The sequence below is a fragment of the Strix aluco genome, chromosome 2 (genome assembly GCF_031877795.1).
Source record: "Strix aluco isolate bStrAlu1 chromosome 2, bStrAlu1.hap1, whole genome shotgun sequence".
NCBI lineage: Eukaryota > Metazoa > Chordata > Aves > Strigiformes > Strigidae > Strix > Strix aluco.
Genome location: NC_133932.1, coordinates 15,727,614 through 15,749,132, shown reverse-complemented (window position 1 = coordinate 15,749,132; position 21,519 = coordinate 15,727,614). Strand labels below are relative to the sequence as shown.

Genomic DNA, 21,519 nt, shown 5'->3' with positions numbered 1-21,519 from the left:
AATGATTCTATGATTCTATGTTTGTATTTAACACGCTGACTAAAGTAATAACTACGCTGCCAGTTACAGAGTACCATTCTGCAAATGACAAAATATTTAGTTGAATTACGAACTGTCACACTGAATGTTGAAAAGGTGCCCATTTAGGCCTTTAGGTAGGCTCTTGTCCTTACATAAAGAGGAATGCAATTCTCAACACATACGATGAAGCTGCTTCTTCAAATTTTTAAATTCAGGTTAATTTTTATTTATTATACATCAATAGCTGAAGAAGCCACAACTCAACTGTTTATTGAGAAGGAATATTCCAACACAGTATCTGAACTTTTGCTTAGAAAATAAATTATTTTGGAAATTTTTAAAGAGCACTTGAGATTCAGACTGTTCATAAAAACCAGTTCTGTGCATACCTGAATCTTATTGTTTCCCCTCACCCACCCACAATTTTAACATTTGTCATCTTTGACAAATATCAAAACCAAAAGAACTTTTCCATGTTACGGGGAATGTTTCCATTTTCACAACTTGCATTGGTGAAGCTATAGAATTAAAATAAAACTCCCAAACAATCCAAGCAAGCTGCAAAAAAAGTTTTCATCTTGTTTCACCTCTAATCACTTACAAATTAAAAAAAAAAAAAAAAAAGTAGAAAAATCCAAGTTCTACAACAGCAATAATTTGTTATTAAGTAGTAACTGGATTATTTATTTAATATCACCTGTCGTAACTGCCCAGTGTTAACAAATTGACTTCTAGTTAATGTAATAAAGCAGCTCAGACTAGATAAAATTCTTAATTTGAGAACACATATGAAAATCACAATTATTACATTAAAAACTCTGTTGTAAGTATATACAAATTAATTATCAAAGCATTTGGTTCATACAGTGCTGCTGTAAATCATGAAATCGACTGCTTGATCCAGGAGAGTCAATGCTAGAAATGGATGCCTGGGCAACCATCTCAAATTTGTCTGCTTGGGGACATGGATAGAACAACAGAGAGTCTTTCTGAATTCACTATGAAGTTGGAACCATCAGTAAAAGGAAAGGAAGCTATTAACCCAAGAGAAAAAGACTTCAACAGTTCCGTGACAGAACCACATTTAGAACATAAATGGCAGCAGACTCCATTCACGGTATTTTGTCTGTTCTCTCCAAAAACTCCTAAAGCTGCAGATGGTTTTCTCGAGACTTACATGTCCACTTAAGACACTCATCAATTCTAATTTCCAAAAGCCAGATGTAATGACTTTCCGTTACAACTCAGGTAAGAGTTTAAACTGGAGACCTGAAGAGAAGCAACCAGAAGATTGTGAACCCTGTGTCATCTAGTTCATTACATACTGCTGCCAACCCATATTGAAATGTAACCATGTTTTGGAACCAATAATCACCAAACTAACTCCATTCTTAACTACAGTACAAAAAGTAATACTCTGAAATATTTGTTAGCACTCAGAAAGGTGCCCAAAAGCATCACTTGTATTAATACCTTAGACTCCGTATCTCAGTTTGTCATCCGGCAAGTCTGACTCAAAAAAAGAGACAACATCCCATGGCTGCAACCATTTCAATATTCAGCTATGCACTACAAGGAGTGTGTGTTCCCCCCCCTCACCCAGTCACTCAGTTGTGAAAAAATTGCTCAGAATTTCAGAGCTTCACACTCAGTTCTTTCCCATCATACAACTCTTGCAGTTGGTATGACTCGTATTTTATGGAGGGTTTTTCCATTTGCATCCCAGGCTCCAGAACATTCTGTCCAACTACTTTAAGATTCACAACTTTTATTTTCCAGGTATTCTCCCTAACAGGACAGCTAATGAGTCCAAAAATTTGTTCAAAGATGCCCAAACAAGTATTGTCTCTATGTAGCGTGCCAGCCACTGCTACCAGTACTAACCCATGTGGAGACATGACACATTTCAGTCCATTGGCATTCAAATTAGGGTTGAATAGAAGATATTCTTCTTTAACCAAGGACAGCAGACGAAGGCTCACCATTTCTGCACCAACATATTCTTCCATGTTTTTTTCTAATGTGTTGTAACAGAACTTCATTTTGGCATCCTCCCAAAAATGCTGTGGTCCCCATCTTTCTTCAGATTTTACTCCCAAGGGATGTTGAGAATTCAGGAGTTTAAAGAACCATTGACAGAATTCTTCTCCTAGATCATGAATGTCATCTTGTGGTGACTTTTGTCTCTCTCCACGACTCTGCAATCAAGCACATTTTTTCCTTAGAACTATTTAGCCTTGACATGCGAGATTACCACTTAGAACAACATAAAATTGTGTAAATACTTGTTTTAAACATTCTAAGTCTTCTTCGAGTGTTCTGAGACAGAGTGCCTGAAGAAAAACAACAAAGTAAAATCTCATTTACTTTTAAGATCATTATTATCTTATCCAGAGAATCAGGGTAGGTTCTTTGAATTACAGCTAGAATAGTCCTTCAGTTCTGTCTCAGTCTACAATTTATAAACAAAGAGGAAAACCCTGGTTCTACTAAAAAGGGCAGGGGAAGAATTTTTGAGCAACTTCCATGAGTCCAGGATTCTCACACTGAGACACAAAATTTCTTCTGAGTAACTTTTCACTGGCTTTCACATTTTCAAAAGAAGGTTACAGAAAAACAAGAAGGATACAGACTCAACCTGAAAAGCCGATGCCATATTAAGGTGTATCAATTTACTAAAAAGTGCTTATAAATAAGCAATTATGTTGCCATGTTCTTCCTGTTTCATGTTGCCTTCAGTCTATTCTTTTTGGTACCTTTTAATTTGGTGAATTGTGCTGGTTTCTGCATCTTCATACAGCTGATATGAACAAATAGCACTTACTGGGAAGTCACCTTTTGAATATGCACATCCTGATACCTGAAACTGAGAGAATACTTCTGATTTCTGGGGGTATTTTACCTGTGTCAGTGGAATATGCTAACAAAATGCACAACTAATCCAAGAAGAACTGAAACTCAAAGAATTAATGTGTTCCAGAACTTTTTCTCCACCAAGTCGTGCACCTGAATTTAGCCCTGTTTGGTAGTAAGACTGCCAAAAATCATCAAACAGATGCTTGATCACTTTCATGAGCAATGTTTGTAGGTCTTCACCGTATCTCTACTAGGAAGAGAGCCCAAATCAAAGAAAACCATAACTTATGTTACCTTTGCTCCTCCAAAACAGACAGAAGTCTCGAGGAATCTCAGTTACTTTTCTAATTGTACAACTGATCACTTAAAACAGACTGAGACAGTATGACACTGGGATAGGAGGGCTGCAGGGATTTGCACACAGCAGCACAGGCTTACTCTGAGAAAAAAGGCATCTCCATTCAGCCTTCATAAAATCCTTCCTTCAGACTGTCATAAAATCCTTTGTTCAACACTGAATCTGCTGAGGAAGTATTCTTAAGTAGTGAGACAAAGTAAACATTGCTAGCAGACAGGCAAACCTTCAAAGAATAATTTGAAAAGGTTCAAAGATTCTTGTCTTGGCTAGAAGCCTTAGAGAAGAACGGGCCAGTGAAAGAAAGCATGAAACTACTCAAAACACATCTTCCACTAGTTCCCCATAGGTTATGGACAAACCACTTGTGCCCTTTTTTTCCCTTGTTTTGCAGACAATGACATACATACACTCCTAAAATACATCTGAGATGTAGGGGGCTAAGAAATACTTCAAAATAATACTTAAGTTTAATGATGGGTTGCTGAGACTGACAACAGAGTGATGGGTAAAAAGTTTTGAAGCCGAATTCACAGTAAGTAGCAAAAGCAAGTATCAGTGAGGAACCGATGGTCATGTTATTAAAACCATATCAGAAGAGCGTGACAACAACTCCCAAGTGTTGTATCACTAAATATGTACTGCAACAAAGTAAGCAGTAAGACTTTTTAGAAGCTGTTACGGGTTAAGCTAAGGAAAAAAAGATCTATTGCTAGCAGTTAAATTCTTGGTATGTCTACAACTGCATGTAGAAGAAGAGCAAAATTTAAGCACAAACATTTAGGAAATTAGTGGGTTAGCAATTAGATTTTTAAGACAGGTTTTTAAGTTGATTATAAAAACACATTTGGTTTAGAGGACACTTCTTTCTAAAGGAAGCACCGCTATAAAAGGCAACGATCGGATGATCAAGTAAGAGTCCTGTGAGCCAATTTAGTTTGTATGTATGTAGTTTGTTTACCCTCTGCTTTCTCTTACAATAGATAAGATTTTTTCCTTCAGAAAGATCATCCAAAATTTCCAATGTAAAGACACATGACCTCCAACTGTAAGGTGATGTGTTTTTTGAACAAGAACTAAATGCACAGTTATTCTGTAGGGCTTCTCAGTATTTGCAACTTGACAGCAAGACTTCTAGACTAAATCAAATGTCAAGTTTGCTAACGTCAAAGTCTAGTGAGTATTAAGTATGCTTTAAGTAAGTATTAAGTAATTAAGTATGAAAAGTGTGGAGACTTCTACATAGAAGTGCTGTATTTGTTTCACAATAAACTGTAATTAATTTCTAATTCTGTTACGTATGTTCCTGTTGCCTATTTCTTAAAAAAAGTGGGTCCACAAGAATTAAGAGAAAACGAAGGCAAAGAAAGATGTATGTGATAAATAAACCTGTTGAATTTCTCGTTCTTTGTGAATGCGTTTTAAGTACTTTGGAGAATTTACTTACCTTCAATCATAAAACTTTACTAGAGGGTAATATTTGGGAAGCGTTCTTGCAAAAGCAACATTTTTATCTTCCCAAAGTATGCACACAAAAAAATGTTTTGAAAACAACTCTCAGCTAAGTCATAATTCTCATGAGTTAACCCCCGAGAGAAAGCTCAACGCAGGAGGTTATCAACAGCTACAGAGCTCTAACAGTCCAGCTGGTGGGGCTGTTGCCCATTAGGTCTCTGAAGTACAACGCCTGAAAGAGCAAGGTGGCTGTTTAGAACTACATGGTAAAGATCCAAGACAAATAAAATAACGAAAGTTCATTACACCACGAGGATTTGCTAAATGTCAACATTTTGAACTTCAGAATAACCTGTAATTGCCGAAACACATTTAGTTACACTGTATTAAGTGTTACTAATATCAAGGGAAAAAAATGACACAGACCTGGCACTGCTACCAAATTTACATTCCAACGATATAAAAATCCAGTAAAATCCATTCTGCACTCTCACTGTAAGAGGTAAAAACGAAACCAGCTGACAGACAGCGCTACTTTGATTGCACTGTCTCTAGGAGTAGATCAAGGCCACTTACAAAAAGGCAATTTTCTCTCCATTCCCTCCTTCCCCTGCAACATTCTAGACCAGTTGGACAGACGTTTTTGCCCTACGATCTACTATGAACATCTCTTTGCTCTGCACCCTACCAGTGTTATCGCTAGTGCCTGGTGTGGCTGTAGGATGGCTGGAAATCCCGGATCTGTACCAAAAGTTTAAGAAGATCCACCACATTAAAAAGTGACAAGAGGCTATGCAAGGCTTCTGCATCATTGTTTTCAGTTGTCCTTGAATCCACAGAATTATTTGTGAATACCCTCTAGTTTAGCTTACGGTGCAACTTACACGTTAAAAGCAAGGACAAGATCCCACACATTAAGAGTTCAAACGCACTAATTTACTTTGCAAGACTGAGCACAAGACTGTGCCCTGTGAGTGATATGCTGGCACAGACACCTTTAAATGATGTATTTAAAAAAAACCAAACAACAAAACCAAACCAAAAACCAAACAAGAGTTAGAGTACCTCCCTAAATACAGACGAAGAGCCACGTTTTGGATGCACATTAGAACACCTACGCTGGTTATCCTGTGAAAGCAATGCTGAGCATCCTCAGGTCTTTCAGAAAGCAGCACTCACCTCTGTGTGTGGTTTTCTCTCCCCTGACTCTGAGGCATGTGTTGTGAGCTGCCCACTCCAGTACTGCTTTACACGATCAATGAGTAGATGTTTCTCAGAGGAAGGAGGCACTGGAACTCCTTGTGCTGCCAAATACTTAAAAATTATTTCTCGATAGACTTTCCTGCGTTTCAAAAGTTCTTCTACATTTTGGCTGTAAACCAATATGGCATCAATGGCTTCTGCAAGTAAAGAAATTTAAGTTAGCAGTTGCTTCTCTCACGACTAAAACCCAAACCTATGCCACTTCTTAAACTCCTGACCAGCGCCTCCAAACACAGTACAAGACAAGCCTAAATGAAACGCAAAGACTTAAAAGTTTGTTTGCAAAGTGAAGTCTGGCCTAATCATATTAGACACAGAAGATACACAAAGACTTGGGAACAAAAACTGCTGTTTTTACTGAACACTTTGCTACCTTATAATCCGTACTTCCAGTATCAATGACTGCTTAGAACTTACTATGTATAATTTGAGCTTGATGAAAAGGATGCAACTTTTTCTTCCAAATGAAATTATTAATATTCAAGTATTTTCAAGCTGCTTAGAAACTTCAGGTAGTATAAAGATTCTTGCACACAACGCCTTTCACCTATACTTCCTGAGATGTAGCTATTCTTAACTTCAAAATAAATTCATTTAACATGAAATCATCCAGGACTTCCTGCTTCATGTCACTTAGCAAAAGCTGAGCTTGGTTTCATTCTCCATTTGAAAAGCTCTGGGATATTTCAAAAGAAGCCATCCACCCGTCTCCTTGGAAGCAAGATCAGGCAGACAAAGAAGGACCAGATAAATCTTTTATGGTTATTCTGAATATGGAGTGTGAATCTTACTTTCTGCATCAGATCAGTAGTTCACAGGATTTGGTCAGAAAACACATTGTTATTTTGAAGATTATGCAAGTTTTCAAATGTTTTCTGTGAACAGAAAATTGACAGAAATGCAGACAGAGAGATAACCAATGTAATCTCCAATTCCTTGTATGCTGAACAAGAATTCTAGTACCAGAATTTTGCAGCACTTTCACATAGTTTGTGAAAGTGAGGTTCCATCCAGGTTCCTGAAGACTGATGGAAATGCAGTTAAATCTGTTTTATTTCCACACTAATAAAATTACTACTCCCAGGTTCACATGCATCATAGCGCAATGTCAGTGCATTGAAATGTAACAGTCAAAAGGAATCAGCTACAAGGCTCTGTGGCAAAATTAAGAAACACAAAACCCTAAAATTCACTTTTAAAGTAGTTCTGGTAGCCAGCTCTCACCTGAACTGAGGTTAGATACTTAATATGTTACCTATAAAAACTGTGAGTTTAAGCAGGAAGAGACTAATAACTGAAGTAAAAAGAAAACAAAAAAAAAAGTATCTTTTAATTTAACCTACAACCACTGCAAAAAGTAGATAAAAAAGCAAGAAGAAAAACTACGTGTGTAAGAACTTCTGAAGAAACGTGTTTGGCCCTGAGTTATACCACATGAAACACATTCAAAGTTTTTGGATGAGCCTATTTCAGGGCAATATACTGAGCGGCCTCAGGTAACTCAGAGACAAAATCCAGTTTTATGAAACAAACCCCAACGTCTACAAAGTGATGGGGGATGGTCCCACCTGAGAGTGCGCCATTCTACAAATAAACAAGTTCGATATTAGATTTGTGGTTTACCCTTTCAAAACCTGAAAGCAAGTGTCACTAAGGCAAAACAAACAGCAAGAGGCCCTCGGGTTTAAATGCGCCGTTAAACGCGAAGAGGGCCCGGCGGGGCGCTGCAGAGCACGGAGCTCCCCGGGGGGGGCGGCGGGGAGGGGGTCTAGGCACTGCCCGAGACCGGAGGATCTGCTACGAGCCACCGGCGCCCACCCGCAGGTCCTCGGCCAGAACAACCCCCGCGCTCCCAGCCCCGCTGCTGTTCGGGTGCGGACAGGCCGGGCCCCGGACAAAGGCTCCCCACGGCTCCAGCGGGCCTGGCCGCGGCCCTGCGGCGGGACAGGCCGCTGCCCGCCCTCGGGGGACGCCCCGGCAGCTCCCGGGCGCGGCCCGCCTCCCGCCGCCGCCGCTGTGGGCCGGCGAGGCCGGGGAGGGGAGGGGGGGTGCGGGCGCCCACCTTGTCGGCTCTCGGGGTGCACCAGGCGGCTGGTGACCGTGTCCGTCAGCGCCAGCAGCTCCTCGGTGGCCAGCAGCTCCAGGAGCTGGCGGCAGCCGGCCCGTTCCCGCTCGCTCAGCCCCGCCCCCAGCGACGCCATGGCCGGGCCCGGTTCCCCCCGCCCTCCGCCACAACCGGAGGCGCCGCCGCTTTGCCCCCACCGACGCCCCGGCAGCGGCCGCTTCCCTGCGCGGGGCTCCGAGCGCTCCCCGGTGCCGCCGGCGGGAGGCGCCGGGCGGAACTAGCGGCTGGCGCGGAGGTTCCGGCCGGAGCGGCGGGGCCGGGCCGGGCCACCGGCCTCCTCCCGGCGGCGAGAGGAGCCTCCCCGGGCCAACCCGCGAGTGGCGAGCAAGGGCCAGGCCGGGGAGGCCCCGACGGCCCACAGGTGGAGGAAAGCCCCGCGAACTTAAACGTATAATTCACCTGTTCTGTACGTGAAGAGTTTGTAATCATTGCCCTTCCAGCAGATCGTGAAGCTGTCGTGAGAATTTTACACCCCCCACCCCTTAATTGCCAAGGAGTCTGCCCTCGGGTGCTGGCCCCCGGCGCCGGCGGTGACTTGCCCTGCTCGGTGCTTGCGAGCCCAGCAGAGGATGGACAGGAGAACAGAAAGCGCATCTCCCACCCGTGTCTACTTCAGTGAGTGTTTTGCATCGCTGCTGCAGAGCCCCTGCACCCACTCCTGTCCCAGCCTGCCCAGAGATGGAGGCTTTGTACAAACAAGGCTGCCGGCAGCAGCCAGCGCCAGGTCCTGCGGAATGGCTCGGTGCTCCTGCCGAGGTCCAGGCAGATGCTCTTGGTGGAAACAGCCTTTGGAAGGCTACGGATAGGCCTCAACCTGTGGGAACGTCTAGGGTGGTCACTCGAGCCGGACTGACCCATCTCTGGATACCCGAGGTGCAGCCCCCGTGGCATTAAGTCTTCCACTTGTGACTTGGGGGGTGGTTGGACACCTTGGGATCTAACATCGAGCAAGTGACATATGTCTGCGAGAGTGGGAAATGTGACGGCACAGCACCTGGCCCAGGAGCTGAAGTTCTGTAAGCCAAAGCTGCTTTTGTCCTACCCGCAAGGCTTGAACCTTGTGCTGCTCCTCCACTGGGCAGTATTTGTCTGGAGCAGGACAACTTCATCAGTCAGGGAGAGAAAAGAAAAAGGAGGAAAGACGAACAAAAAAGGAAAAAGAAGGTAGCAGAAGCTTCAGTTAGCTTATATGAGGACTGGTGCTGAGAAAAATATAGGTGCAATGAGTGCTTGACCTCACTGTGGCAGAAAAAGCAGGTGCCTCATCAAACCCATGCTTTAATAGGGGCAGCATGAGGCAGAGACCTTTTGGTGCTAAAGGTGCCTGTGGTTCAACAACAGGAGGGCCTAGATCCTGTAAGGACAGGCAGACGGTCACTTGAAGACCGGACTTAAAACTACTGGTGATGCTTTTGCACAAACAACTGGCCACTTCTTTAGGGTAGGCTCTGCTCAGATCCATAGTGACGAATGCCTGCCCTCAAGATCTTATAAACCTAAGATAGAACTTCTACATGAACAGAGAACACGTTCCTACCCCCATACTATGTGTATGTTTCAGATGATTGTTTCCTCTTTGAGATCTACAAAAACTGTCCACGGGGATCTCCCAGGTTCATCAGAAGGAAAACCAACACACATTCAGATAGAGCAGTAGCTGTTCTCTGCAGCTATAACAAGGAATTCAAAATAAGCCAGAAACAGCTGAACTAATTTTGCCCATGAATTTTAAGTCCAACTTTCAGATAAAAATTCAGTCCTAAAGCATCTGGAAAGATTCAACACAATAATGCTTACTGTCTGCTGGGCCAAATTTCCCCTCGTGTACGTTGATTTAATATACATTATGCAGTTGGAGCAACAAGTAACAGCTTCTATTGACAAGATCAGCCTGACGTACAATACGCGTGGCCTTGCCATAGCTATTGCACATTCTGTAAGACCAGTTACTCGCATGCTCTTCGTGTGGAAGACACCCCCCACCACAATATGCAGTGCAGCGTCCTGCATATCTGTATTAAGAGTTTACAAAGCAAAATTGGTTCATAGAAAACGGGACTACCTACATGCCACCAAGTTAATTTTGCTGCTGAAATTCTGAATTTCTTAAAATTAGAAAATGCATCTAAGAAATATAAATTACTTTTCCTTCATTTTGCTGTCTCAATAAACCTATTTAGATTTGCAGCCTTCAGGGAATAATATTTAACTGAATATTTTAGAATTCGGGGGGGGGGGGGGGAATAAAGATGCCATCTAAAAAAATAGATTATTTTGAGATGTTTGCTGTGTTTTCAATGAGGGTTGGTTTGGTTTTTTTTTGGGGGGGGGGGGAGGGTACCTTAGAATGGTCACATTCCCATTAAACCTAAGTGCATTGTCATCATGGAGACTGGAGGGACTCTAATATTCAAAACTGATGTTTCTCCCCCCTTTCTTATTTTAAATCAAGGCCAGCCCTTTTAGTAGGATTAGACCTATACCCTGTAAGTGCTTCCCCTTTGGAGGTGGGGGAGTGGAGGAAGCGGAAAATCTCAGAAGTAAGTTTTATTCTTTTTGTCTTTCCCATAACTCAGAATTCCCTATATTTATTCACACTTTCAATTGACTTTTATCATTGACCAGGAATATAAACTGGCATTCCTACAGGGGAAGAAACTGGAAAATTATTAGCCTATATAAACAAAAGGTGAATAGAACTCTTGTAACATTAAACTGCTGTTGTAATTCAAGGAGTCACTACAAGTGACCCTCTCCTTCCCCCTTCAGAACTCTATTTACTGCAAATTATATCCCTAAAATGTCAACCATCCTCTTATTTCTATGAGCACAGTGCAGAAGTCAGGCACCGAGATGGAAAGTTCTGGATTTAATGATACTGATACACAGGAATATAGCTTCAGGCAGTGCTAGATGCTGCTCCAAGTCACACAGGCACTGCTCTGACACCAAGAAGACAGCACAAATATATCCAAGGCTATATGGATTGGCAGCTGAACTGAACTGAACCACCAGTTGAGGGCTTTTTTTTTTTTTCCTCCTTCTTTTGAAAGCTAAGCAAAATAAATGAGAAATTACTGACTAGAACACAAACACACAGAGATATAAATTTCAGCGTCATCTGCAGAAGTAGCTGGTTTTTAGGTGGGCAGAGTCATAAACTATGTAACTTAAAAGATATTTACATACATACATACTTAAATGACACTGGTCACTGCGTTAACTCATTTTACCACTGCCATCCTACACTAAATTTTCCAACAAGTTAGCTTATAATAATGCTGATTATGCTGATAGATGAAGATGACACGTATGGCCTGAAAACATACATATTTTTAAAATGGACAACAGTAGCTAGTTACTATATGAAGCATATTCAGTTTAACCGTACCTTCCATTCAATTACATTTAATATCCTTGAATTGGTATTTTACAACTCCTACCTGTCATCATGGATATTGTTAATTTTTTTCCTACATATTCTAAAAATCAGAAAAAAATAGTTCCCAGTATGACATTTTAAACTTTCAACATACAAAATTCAAGTATGTACAAAGTTATCTGTATACTCAACAACCTCAAAGCTGGCATTTGTCTTAGTCTACATAAGTTTATTTTAAGTATCCTTGAGCACCTCTCTTCATCTATTGAGCTGCTTCTGTTAGGTGCCTCACTCATCTGGGCACCTCAACATCCCCTTGGGCTCAAAGCTCAATATTTAGTCCTCACAATCCAGCTGTTTAACACTGGACTACCCAGTTTACCAGCCACACTAACCTGTTGTGAAGGGGGCTACTGATGAGGACACTTAAAACGCTGCATTGGGCTACCAACTTAAGGTACAGTTCTACTGAGAAATTACTTCTGCCTGAAATGTTAGCATGTCAAAGGAATTAAAACAATATCCAGAGCATAAAAGATAACACTTGGTATGTATAAATATATATTTTGCAATGACTTTATCAATTAGCTTATATATACGTTGCCATTTTGATAAATACTTTGCCTGCAACACGCGTATGCCATAGTACCAGAGATTTGAGAACCCTTATCCTTATGCCCAAATTTAGTAACTTTCTTAGCCAAGGACCTTGTCAAAATTATACAAAGTAGAAAATAAAGGCAAATTTGAAGTTACATGAAAAACATCCCCATTCAAAATTTTGCAGAAGACAGTCAAAATCTGCAATCAAAGAGCATTAAGAATTTACAGGACTGTGAATAATAAATCTAAATAATCCAGCATTTTCAGATGACAGTATTGAAGTTTTTGAAGCAAAAGGAAAAAGCAATTACACTGTCTTTATCTCTGGACTACAGCATTCAATCAAGGAGACTAAACAAAGCCATGGAAAACTAGTGCATCACGCTAGAGGTTACTATCTCTACTAGCAGCGTTATCAGAAACAAACATAAACTCATAAAGTGCAACAACGGAGGCTCAGCTCTATGCATTAGTGCCAACCAATCTTCCCAAGAGGTTTAGGCCAGCATTTGGGACTTGTAACGCAGAGCCGCTGAAGAACTTTAACGTTTTATGACGAAGACAAACAACTAGAAGCACGAGGTATCTTAAAACTGCTGCATCCAGACTTGTGGCCCCAAGTTCGGCTTTCAAGCCCTACACATAGCTTCAGAGTGGTTAACCTCCCCCGCATTTTGAAGCCTTTGCCCCCCCAGGGATAAGCATCATACAAGCCATTAAAATGAACACGAGTCTGCTGATTTCTTTAAACACCACATACAACTTTGCAAGCTTTATTCCTCTCAACCCTTACTACCTCCATTTCCGCCCTGTCAGCCTTACACGGTTCTCCACATGCCTGTTAGAAGCCGCTACATGAGCCCTTTCTAACCAGGTCAGAATCCTCACAGGCCTGTCCTGCCCAGAGATCCTGGGTGACCACTGAGCACACTCCCGTTTCCCCTTGTGTTCAGACTGATTCCCTTTAGCGGGGAGCGAATCATCTGAACAATACACAATGCTTGTAAATTACTTAGGTATATGCACTAATTACAAAGCCGGTTCCCAGTGCACGTGGCTATTTAAATAAATGTTCTTAAAGCTGCCAGTGCTTCGAAGATGGTTAGAGCCAGTCAAACCCGAGGAATGGATCGCCTCGTGTCTAAGGTTCAAATGCTGATGGAAACTTTTTCTGCAGTAGGTGTGCTCTTGACGCGTCTCAGACTGATGACCAAAAGAAGCTGTTCTTCTGCCTCACACACAGACATGCTTCTCTCTTCAGCAGTTATCTATTTGTAAAGAATCTCTACAAATACTATGACTTTTTGAAGACTTATTTAACTAAGAGGTTCCAAATCTACCAGAGCAGGTAGTTAATCAGCTAGAAGGAAGAAAAAAGGGGGGGGGGGGGGGGGGGGGGGGAAGACAGGAACTCTGTTTTAATTTTCTTGGTAATCCTCAATATTCTTGAATATACTTCAATAGATTTAGTCTATTCAAATCCAAATATCTACACACCTGGAACATCAAGACCTGGCAGCTTTACACAGGTGCTGTGCAACAATCATATACCAAATGTAACATGGTAACTATAAACACTGCAGCAGTATTTTCAGAGTGATTCCCCAAAAGACAAGATCAATTTCTATCAACAACAAAGACAATGTTTTATTGAACAAATCTATGTACAGTACAAAAAAGTTTTTAAAATGAAACACTACTGTTGATTTATTGCAGTTTGATGGCTCAGTTTTAATTTGTACTCTTATATAAAATGCAAAGTAAAATAATTTAACATTCAACAAGGAAGCACAAATTTCCTTTCTTGCTGAACCTGTAACAGCTTTTACAAATTAAGAGTCCCAAAATGCATACACTGCATTTAATCAGAAAGGTGTTATACAGTACCAAATAAATTAAGAAAATAGTAACACTACCACCCCCTTTTGAGTCTTTTGTCCATAGCACTGGTGTTAAACAATAAAAGAAATGAGTACAGCTGAACCTTCAATGTGATATTAAAATCACAAAGTTTAATGTTATAAATTATCCAAACTATACAATTTATATAGTTTTAATGAATATGGCTAAATAACCAAAGTACCAGTGACCTTTCCCCACAGATATGACCACTTTCAACCTACTTTCAGTACTTCTCTTCTTGTGAAAGATGCCTACCAAGCGGCAACTCTTTGAAAATTAGAACTTACATGACCTTTAGAGTGAATTGCGATCGGGTTAGAGTAAGACAGTCTTAAAAGGAAAGTCTAAATCCAAGTTATAGCCACCTGGAGGAATGTTATTAGAATACAATTATCAGAAATGAAATGCACAAACTTTGATCCAACAAAGCCCCTAAGCTCATGTATAACTTCACACAGCTTTTACATATTTGCATGATTACACATGTACTTCAGTATTTATTGAATCAAAGTGATATATTTTGAAGAAGTATTTCCAATTATATCATACAATGCTTAATGCCTGGGAAAAAAAAAAAAAAAAAATCTTTCAATTCTAGAATTGGAATCTTTTTCAGCCCTAGAAGTTGCAGGCTTAGTATAGGGTAGTACTCAACATACTAAAGAATCCTTAAAAAGCACATAGAATTATCTCCCGCATGTTACAAGTATCTTTTGCTCCTAATTAAAGTTGCTTAAATAGTGCAACTATCTGAGAATACCAACAGGTATCAGAGAGCAGTTTAAAGAAAATGCAATGTCCTTTGAAGTAAAAAATCATTTACTCAAAAACGTTACCACCCACGTGCTACTTTAAGTCAATTTAGCATATTTCTGATAGGTGTTAGGTGATGCTAATGTTCACCTACGTAAGAATTTAGTTTTCCAGTTCTCCAACGTGTATATACTGAACACATGGTATAAACAAATGGTGGTGTCCAAGAAAAACATCTTTGAACGAAAATGAGTTTAATGCAGGTACAAAAAATTATGGTCACAGTTTATGCATGTACATAGATGCATTTATCTACACACTTTAAACCAAAGAAAATACAAATCTTGATCATGTTTTTAAAGCATCTTCAAACACATGGAGCTCCAGGAAAAGGCAAAAAAGCACCAAAGATTAAAAGTACATTTAAAAGACTTTACACAAACATTTTTGTCATAGCTATTGACTGCATTTTGAGGTTTTTAAAACTGTAATACTTTAAAATTAACCTTTTTTCCCCAAAGATATTTAAGCAAATTTAACTAGATTAACAATGTGAAGCAAAGAAAGGGGAGCCTGGGAACATTCATGATGATAATCGGGTCCTTACAAATTAGTTGTTAACTTGAAAGCAAAAAATGTGAAAGTGCATTCAGCTGATAAGGTCCCCATTAAGTTTATGTTTAAAAACTTTTAATGTATTTATATATGTAAATATATATATAGTGTGTATATATGTATATATAATGAATGATGCATTTAAATCATTTTTTTTGCAACTGCAAAAAAAATTCTTTGGTGCCTCAAATGTTATACAGATCTCTGAAAGTGGGCCAGTCATTGGTATTAATGTAATGCACACATACCTGTGATCATAATTTTATAACCTTTTATGTTAATCCAACTCAAAGTTAAGGCAAAAATTTTCTAGAATTCAAAAAAGTATGATTTTGAATTTGCGTTCTTTTTACCTCCCAGGAGGGGAAAAGGAAGCAGAAATAATGCAAGTATCTGTTTAATTTCACAGAGAATTATTAGCAGAGGCATTACTGAACTATTAAGTTTAAGTTCCAGAACTACTTAACAGCCTATTTTACAATGAAACCCTTAGGTTTGCAAGTGTGAGCCGTTGCTACAACAAACTGATCTTTTATGTACCTCTTGATTTTTTTACTCATTAATTTTTACGTATCTGTTGATTTAAGCAAGTTGATCATCTTATTGTGCTATACACGCATTGTGATGAACTGTTCAGTAAGCAAACTAGCTGAGCAGGAACAGTTGGTCTTTGTTGTCCTACATTTCTGTGATGACTCCATCTGTACACACCAGTTTTCAGCACTACACCTTCAGTGCCTCCAATCACATTAAAATTTTCAGCTATCCACACTGAACAGGATCCCAAATAAAGCATTTTTAGGTGGCGAGACAGTATAAGATAAATTAGAGGATAAATTAGCACAGTAATTAGACAATGTGCATGTTTGCCACACCTCTGTTTGGGGTGGGAAGACCAAAAACTACAACAGCATCTTTTTGGTTTCCAAAGTCCGGTATTTCAATGTTACATATAGAGCTGAATGACTCAAATTTCCTGTCTTCACATTCTGATTGTTCCTATGAACAGTGAATTTTGGATAAAGTGCTTAACATTTAAGTCTAACTCCTTCACTAACTTCTGGGAAAGGCTATCTTTTCAAGAGATGCTACTAGACAGGCTTGTAATGTGTCTTAAGGTTGAGTCGATACATACGTTCTTCCTTCCTCTGGACAGTAAATAAGTAACGTACTGAGTCGTGAGCTACCACCATTAAGCAATATCACATATGTGAAACGGGCTCTTCCTGATCTCTTTTTTTTTTCCCAACTTGACATGTCCTCTGCTTTTATCTGCCTTTTTTTGTTTTTAGAACAGGAAGCCATCTCAAGTTCTCAGTCACACCAACAGCTGAAGGACCTCTGTATTTGCATAAAACGAGTTTAACTCTGCCCTGTAACGCAAGCTTAACCCCCTTCACATTCTGTATTTGTTTCAATCTGCTTCTGTTAATAGCCACAATCTGTGCATGTACTGCTTGCACAACAGATGTTTTACAGGACACTCTTAACATACACATTTACCATAGCCTTGAAAAGGGCTTCTCTTGCATGCATCTGATTTCCACTGTGCATCTTTCACACTTAGTATCACATCAACTCACTTTTCCTTGCATGCTCTGTACTTCAAGTTTTGGGCTATGCGAGCATTCCACCCGTCTTAGATTTCTTTCTACAGTCCTCTTGGATTCTGAGTATAAGTTTATTAAATGAGCTCCACGATTTTTAGCAGATAATGGAATCACATACTCAAACTTTGAAAAAAGAATGCATGGTTCCTCTATGCATTTATCATCCATACTATAATAATGTAGCACCTTCTCAAACGATTCCTTCCCAGCTGTGTGGATGGATATCCTTTAACCACACTTTTTTCAACCAAAGCAGCTTTCAGAATTGGCTGGTTTTATTTCCGTAAGGCAATTAACACCCCTGCTTTCTCTGCCTGCTCAACTGTATGCCTTATTTTCCTTAAACCTTCATGCTAGAAAGACTGTGCCGCTAAGCTTCAATCACACATTTGGAATAAATGTGGCTTTTCGGATAACTGGTACTTTGGGGATTTTGTAGCAACCTTTCTGGACTCAAGACCTGCAGAGCTCCTATTATTCCTCTGTGAGTTTTGTCTAGAAAATGTGCTTTGTCTTTATCAAGGTCATGTTTTTCTTTAATTTGAGACTGCTTTATGTTTAAGGCCAACTGGGAAACGAACTGATGCTTCTTCATGTAGTGTTTTCTTACACCACTCCTCATTTGATACATTTTCCCCACAACATTGAATCAGGCACCTGTAAAAGAGAATGCACTGGGATCAAAATGAAGACTAACCAATGTAAATAATTCTTTTATCTAGAACACTGCTTATGTTTTTCAACATGTTTAGTTTCAAACATGCAAGGACAGACTGAATTACCCCTTTCTGTTTCATGAGAAGCCTTCCATTAGAGCTGCCTACCAGTTCTCACCACCCCTTTCTTACTCTAAACAGCATGTCCAATTTGAACTTCCAATTTAGCACAGTATTGTGATTTAATTGTTTAAGTCCTAGCATCCTACAATTGCTTAGAAATCGTGTCTGTCTTATCTATTCCATTTGGTTGCCTGTTTTCAAAGACCATTTTCTGGTTGGTATTTACCTCCAAACAAGCCAACCCAGAAGGACTATAAGACTTACTTTCATCATCTGAATCGAATCCAAAGAGCGTCTGACACTTCTTTTGTGCAAGGTGAGCCTCAAGTGCTTCTGAATTACAGTAGATGGTCAAGCAGTTGCCACATCTAAATCTTTCTGTAGATTTGCTACAAAATGTATCTTGTTCAGAATGAGCATCTACTTCATCAGTCAAAATTTTTCTACGTTTTGGCATGCTAATGTATCGTTCATCAAGATAACTTGGAGGCAATGGTCTAAAATACGGTTTTGTTAAGATGACACCATACGAAGTATTCTCTGTTGTCTGATTTGGTTTAGAAGGTAATTGCGAGGCAGCAGCATTATTTTGTGGTATATCATGACAATTCTGTAAGACTGGTAACACTGACCCATTTTCTGTCCTTGTTTCATCTGCCACTCTGTCCAAAGGTATTTCTGTTGACTTTGACGATGTCTGGTCTAGGTCACTGTGCCCATTGACTAGTTGGTCACTAACAACATTACAGTTCTCAGAATTTGGCTGTAACACAGGTGTCTTTTGGTCTATCAAATTTAAAACCGTAGTGCTACCCTCAGATGAACTTTCATTACCATTGTGAATGACATTGTTTGCTTTCTTCTCAACACTCTGAATATATGTCTTTGGTTCTGTAGAATCTTTCCTTGATTTCCAAGTTGGAATTGGTAAATCTACAGTTTCTTTTTCATTAACAGATTCATCATCATCTTGGTAACTACAAAGTTCTGAAGGATCATCTGAAGAATCTTTTTCACTTGCGTCTTCTGAACATTCTGCTGTTTTATTTAAATAATGCTGAGCCTCATGTTCATACAGCAAAGGGAGCTCCTCAAATAGCTCACAGCATTCTGCAAAATTGCATTGAGCTTTAAAAACACTATGACTTTTTGTATGTTCTGCAAGCTCAGTTGACAGCTTAAATCTCTGATTACAATTAAAGTGTAAACAAAAGTAAACATTTGGATACACATGTCTCTTCAGGTGGTCTATAAAATGTTGGGAGTCAGCAAATTTTCTCTGGCAGAACCGACATTTTCCTTTATTCCATTTCATTATATGCTGCTGCACCTTCAAATCAGTTGGATGACTTTTTCTTGCATGTTTATTGAGGAATCTGATCTTTTTAAACACTCTAGCACAACCATTAGCAGGGCACTTAAAGCTTCCTTCCTCATCCAGAGCATCAATGTCTTTTTGAGGGCAAAAAGCTCCATTCACTTTGTGCAGAATAGGTGACTCTTTACTGGAGCTCTCATCATCTTCAGGCAAACTTTCTGTACTTAAAGCATCAGGAACATTATTAAAACAGCTGTCACTACTATTTTCAGTAGCATCATCCTGGTCACTTAGATGATTTTCCACCACATCTAATACCTGTTCTGCATTCTCCTCCTCCACTTGGACCACTTGGTCAGCACTTGGAGCTATTGCAACCTCTGGTTCATTGTCTTTGGAACCATCAGAATTCCCATTTTCAAGAGACAGAGAAACATCAGAACATTCTAGTTTATTAAGAGCAGGAGCCTGCTGACCAGCCTCAAGAACTGCAGCAAGATGTTGCCTTTCTATCTTCCTGACATGATTCTTCAAGTGCTTCAGCATAAGTCCTTTTTGCCTGAACTTTCTGGTGCAAAGTACACAGGAAAAACTGCCCTTTTTTTGGTGAGCTTGTGCATGTTTCACAATGTGACCACCAAGAAATTCCTTGTTGCATATCACACAGCGGTGCCTTGGTACAGTTTGATCTAACATTTTAGATGCCTCAAGAGCTTCATGGTTCTTTTTGGCATTACCTTTGGACTGGGCTTCAGAGAGGTCTTCAGGGTCAAGCTCCCCATTGCTTACATCTGTTAAACAGACACGTTCCTCGCTCAGAGCCCTATACTCTGTTATCTTCTCTGTATTTGTAGTAGAGTTTTCCAGTGTACTTTCACTTAAGCCAACAAAGGCTTTATCCCCCAATAATGCTAAACAATTCTGCTTGATCATCAAGAAATTCCAAAACTCAGGATCAAAAAACAAACCTTTTTTCAAAATTGGAAGCAATTCAAACCGTACACGGTTTTGAACAGAACTAGTGCACTCATTGTACTCCTCATCTGCACATTTATATAAATGTTCAACAGTGTAGTAAGATTCCAAGGTGCGCTCAAGAAAAAAGATCGAAAGAGCACAAATTCTGAGGATCTCCAAGTCGTTTGGCAGAAAATGAGCAATTGCTTTATAAATAAGACTTTTCATGTTGGGATCTTCACGGAGGTCCAACTGTAGGGCACATCCACATATTTCAACACATATCTGAAGACCATCTTCACCAACCTGCGGAAAGGAAATTACAGCATACATAATTATAGACTACACGTAATGGTGTTTTCCTTATGGGCTTACGGAAGTCTACAGCTTGAAAACAAAATTTAAAAAATCAGAACTAAAAATGAACTAGTATAAGCAATGCCCGAAGATCAACATACCATATATTTATATTCATCTACTTGCAAAATAGTTAGGAGTTCGTTCAGAAAGCATCCTGCTAGTAAACGTTACCTAAAGGCATGCTCATTTTAAAATAATGCTCCAGTGAGACTATAAAATACAGATACAAAAATGCTCAAAAATAACATTTGGTTTGCACTGAAAGCTATACAGCCACTGTCAACAAAGCTTCAGATACTTTTGCCACATGCAGTTCTACAGTTAAAGACAATTGATTGGGGATATAAAACAAGTCTACAGCATATCACATCTGATCTAGCAGCATCTTCTGTCTGCATCTTCATTATCTAGGCTGTTTCACGCTATAATTGGACAATTACTCTGTATTTTGTCCCTGTTCTAACTCATTTAACTGGCATTACATAAAAATACAACCTATAAAATATTGCCCTCAATTTTGAACAGTGACCACCAGGGAACCCCAACAACTCATGGCCAAGCATTCCAAAAGGCTCGACTTTTCAGACTTGACAAACTATCCTTCCAATGAGCACAACTCCTATTCCACACTTTAGGTTGGGGAACCTGCCCTGAACATGTAATTCGGAGGGATGATCAGAAACATACTGCCCAACAGGTAGCAGATTAAAGTAAAAAGAGTTTCAGGAAGTTAGAAGTAATTAATACCTACCTACATTTAGATGTGTGTTAACAAATACATACAATGCTCCATAGATAGTGGGTTATTAAAGAATATGATCATTCAGATGCAAACACAAATAAAAGTTATCATGTCACCACAAGTATTTTAGAACACATACTGAGACTAAAATCTTGAACAGCAGCGAATCATTGCATTTAGAACTGTACAGCAGCACCCGTGACAAAATAATTTATAATTCATTTAGGGCATAGAATACGAAGGAGCTCTGTTCAGTCAGGTTAATCACAAAAAACATTTGTGTGGAAGTGACTTGCACTCCTGTGTGTGAAGCACTGCAGGTTACATCTTTTGCAGATGTTTATATGGCACAGTATAAGACTAACATCTGAAGCATGAAACACAGCACACTTTCCTGAAGCAAAAGTATGTCTTCTCCTATCT

The 21,519-nt window shown here is 39.8% G+C and overlaps 2 protein-coding genes across 5 annotated transcripts in view; both read right to left on the bottom strand.

The window, feature by feature from the left end:
• Positions 1-214: 214 nt before the first annotated feature.
• C2H3orf38 (chromosome 2 C3orf38 homolog) lies at positions 215-8,267 on the bottom strand. Its single transcript, XM_074812188.1, has 3 exons — positions 8,013-8,267; positions 5,867-6,087; positions 215-2,219 (listed from the first exon to the last, which is right to left on the bottom strand). The coding sequence occupies exons 1-3, from the start codon at positions 8,149-8,151 to the stop codon at positions 1,656-1,658; spliced, it is 924 nt and encodes a 307-aa protein (XP_074668289.1). The 5' UTR covers positions 8,152-8,267; the 3' UTR covers positions 215-1,655.
• Positions 8,268-13,681: 5,414 nt separating this feature from the next.
• Positions 13,682-21,519, bottom strand: part of ZNF654 (zinc finger protein 654) — a 37,297-nt gene continuing 29,459 nt past the window's right edge. For all 4 annotated transcript variants that reach the window (XM_074812143.1, XM_074812153.1, XM_074812145.1 and 1 more), the window contains 2 exons: positions 17,984-20,300; positions 13,682-17,597 (listed from right to left, as the gene is read on the bottom strand). In XM_074812143.1, coding sequence (XP_074668244.1) covers positions 17,590-17,597; positions 17,984-20,300 — 2,325 coding nt within the window. In that variant the 3' untranslated portion in view covers positions 13,682-17,589. The remainder of the gene's footprint in view (positions 17,598-17,983; positions 20,301-21,519) is intronic.

What these genes read in the sequence shown, in the direction of transcription:
- C2H3orf38 (XM_074812188.1), bottom strand. Translation starts at nt 8,151, where the DNA reads ATGGCGTCGCTGGGGGCGGGGCTGAGCGAGCGGGAACGGGCCGGCTGC. An exon ending in GCACCCCGAGAGCCGACAAG is followed by an intron (nt 6,088 to 8,012) that starts GTGGGCGCCCGC and finishes CTTTACTTGCAG; the next exon opens with AAGCCATTGATGCCATATTG. An exon ending in AGAGAAAACCACACACAGAG is followed by an intron (nt 2,220 to 5,866) that starts GTGAGTGCTGCT and finishes GCTTGATTGCAG; the next exon opens with AGTCGTGGAGAGAGACAAAA.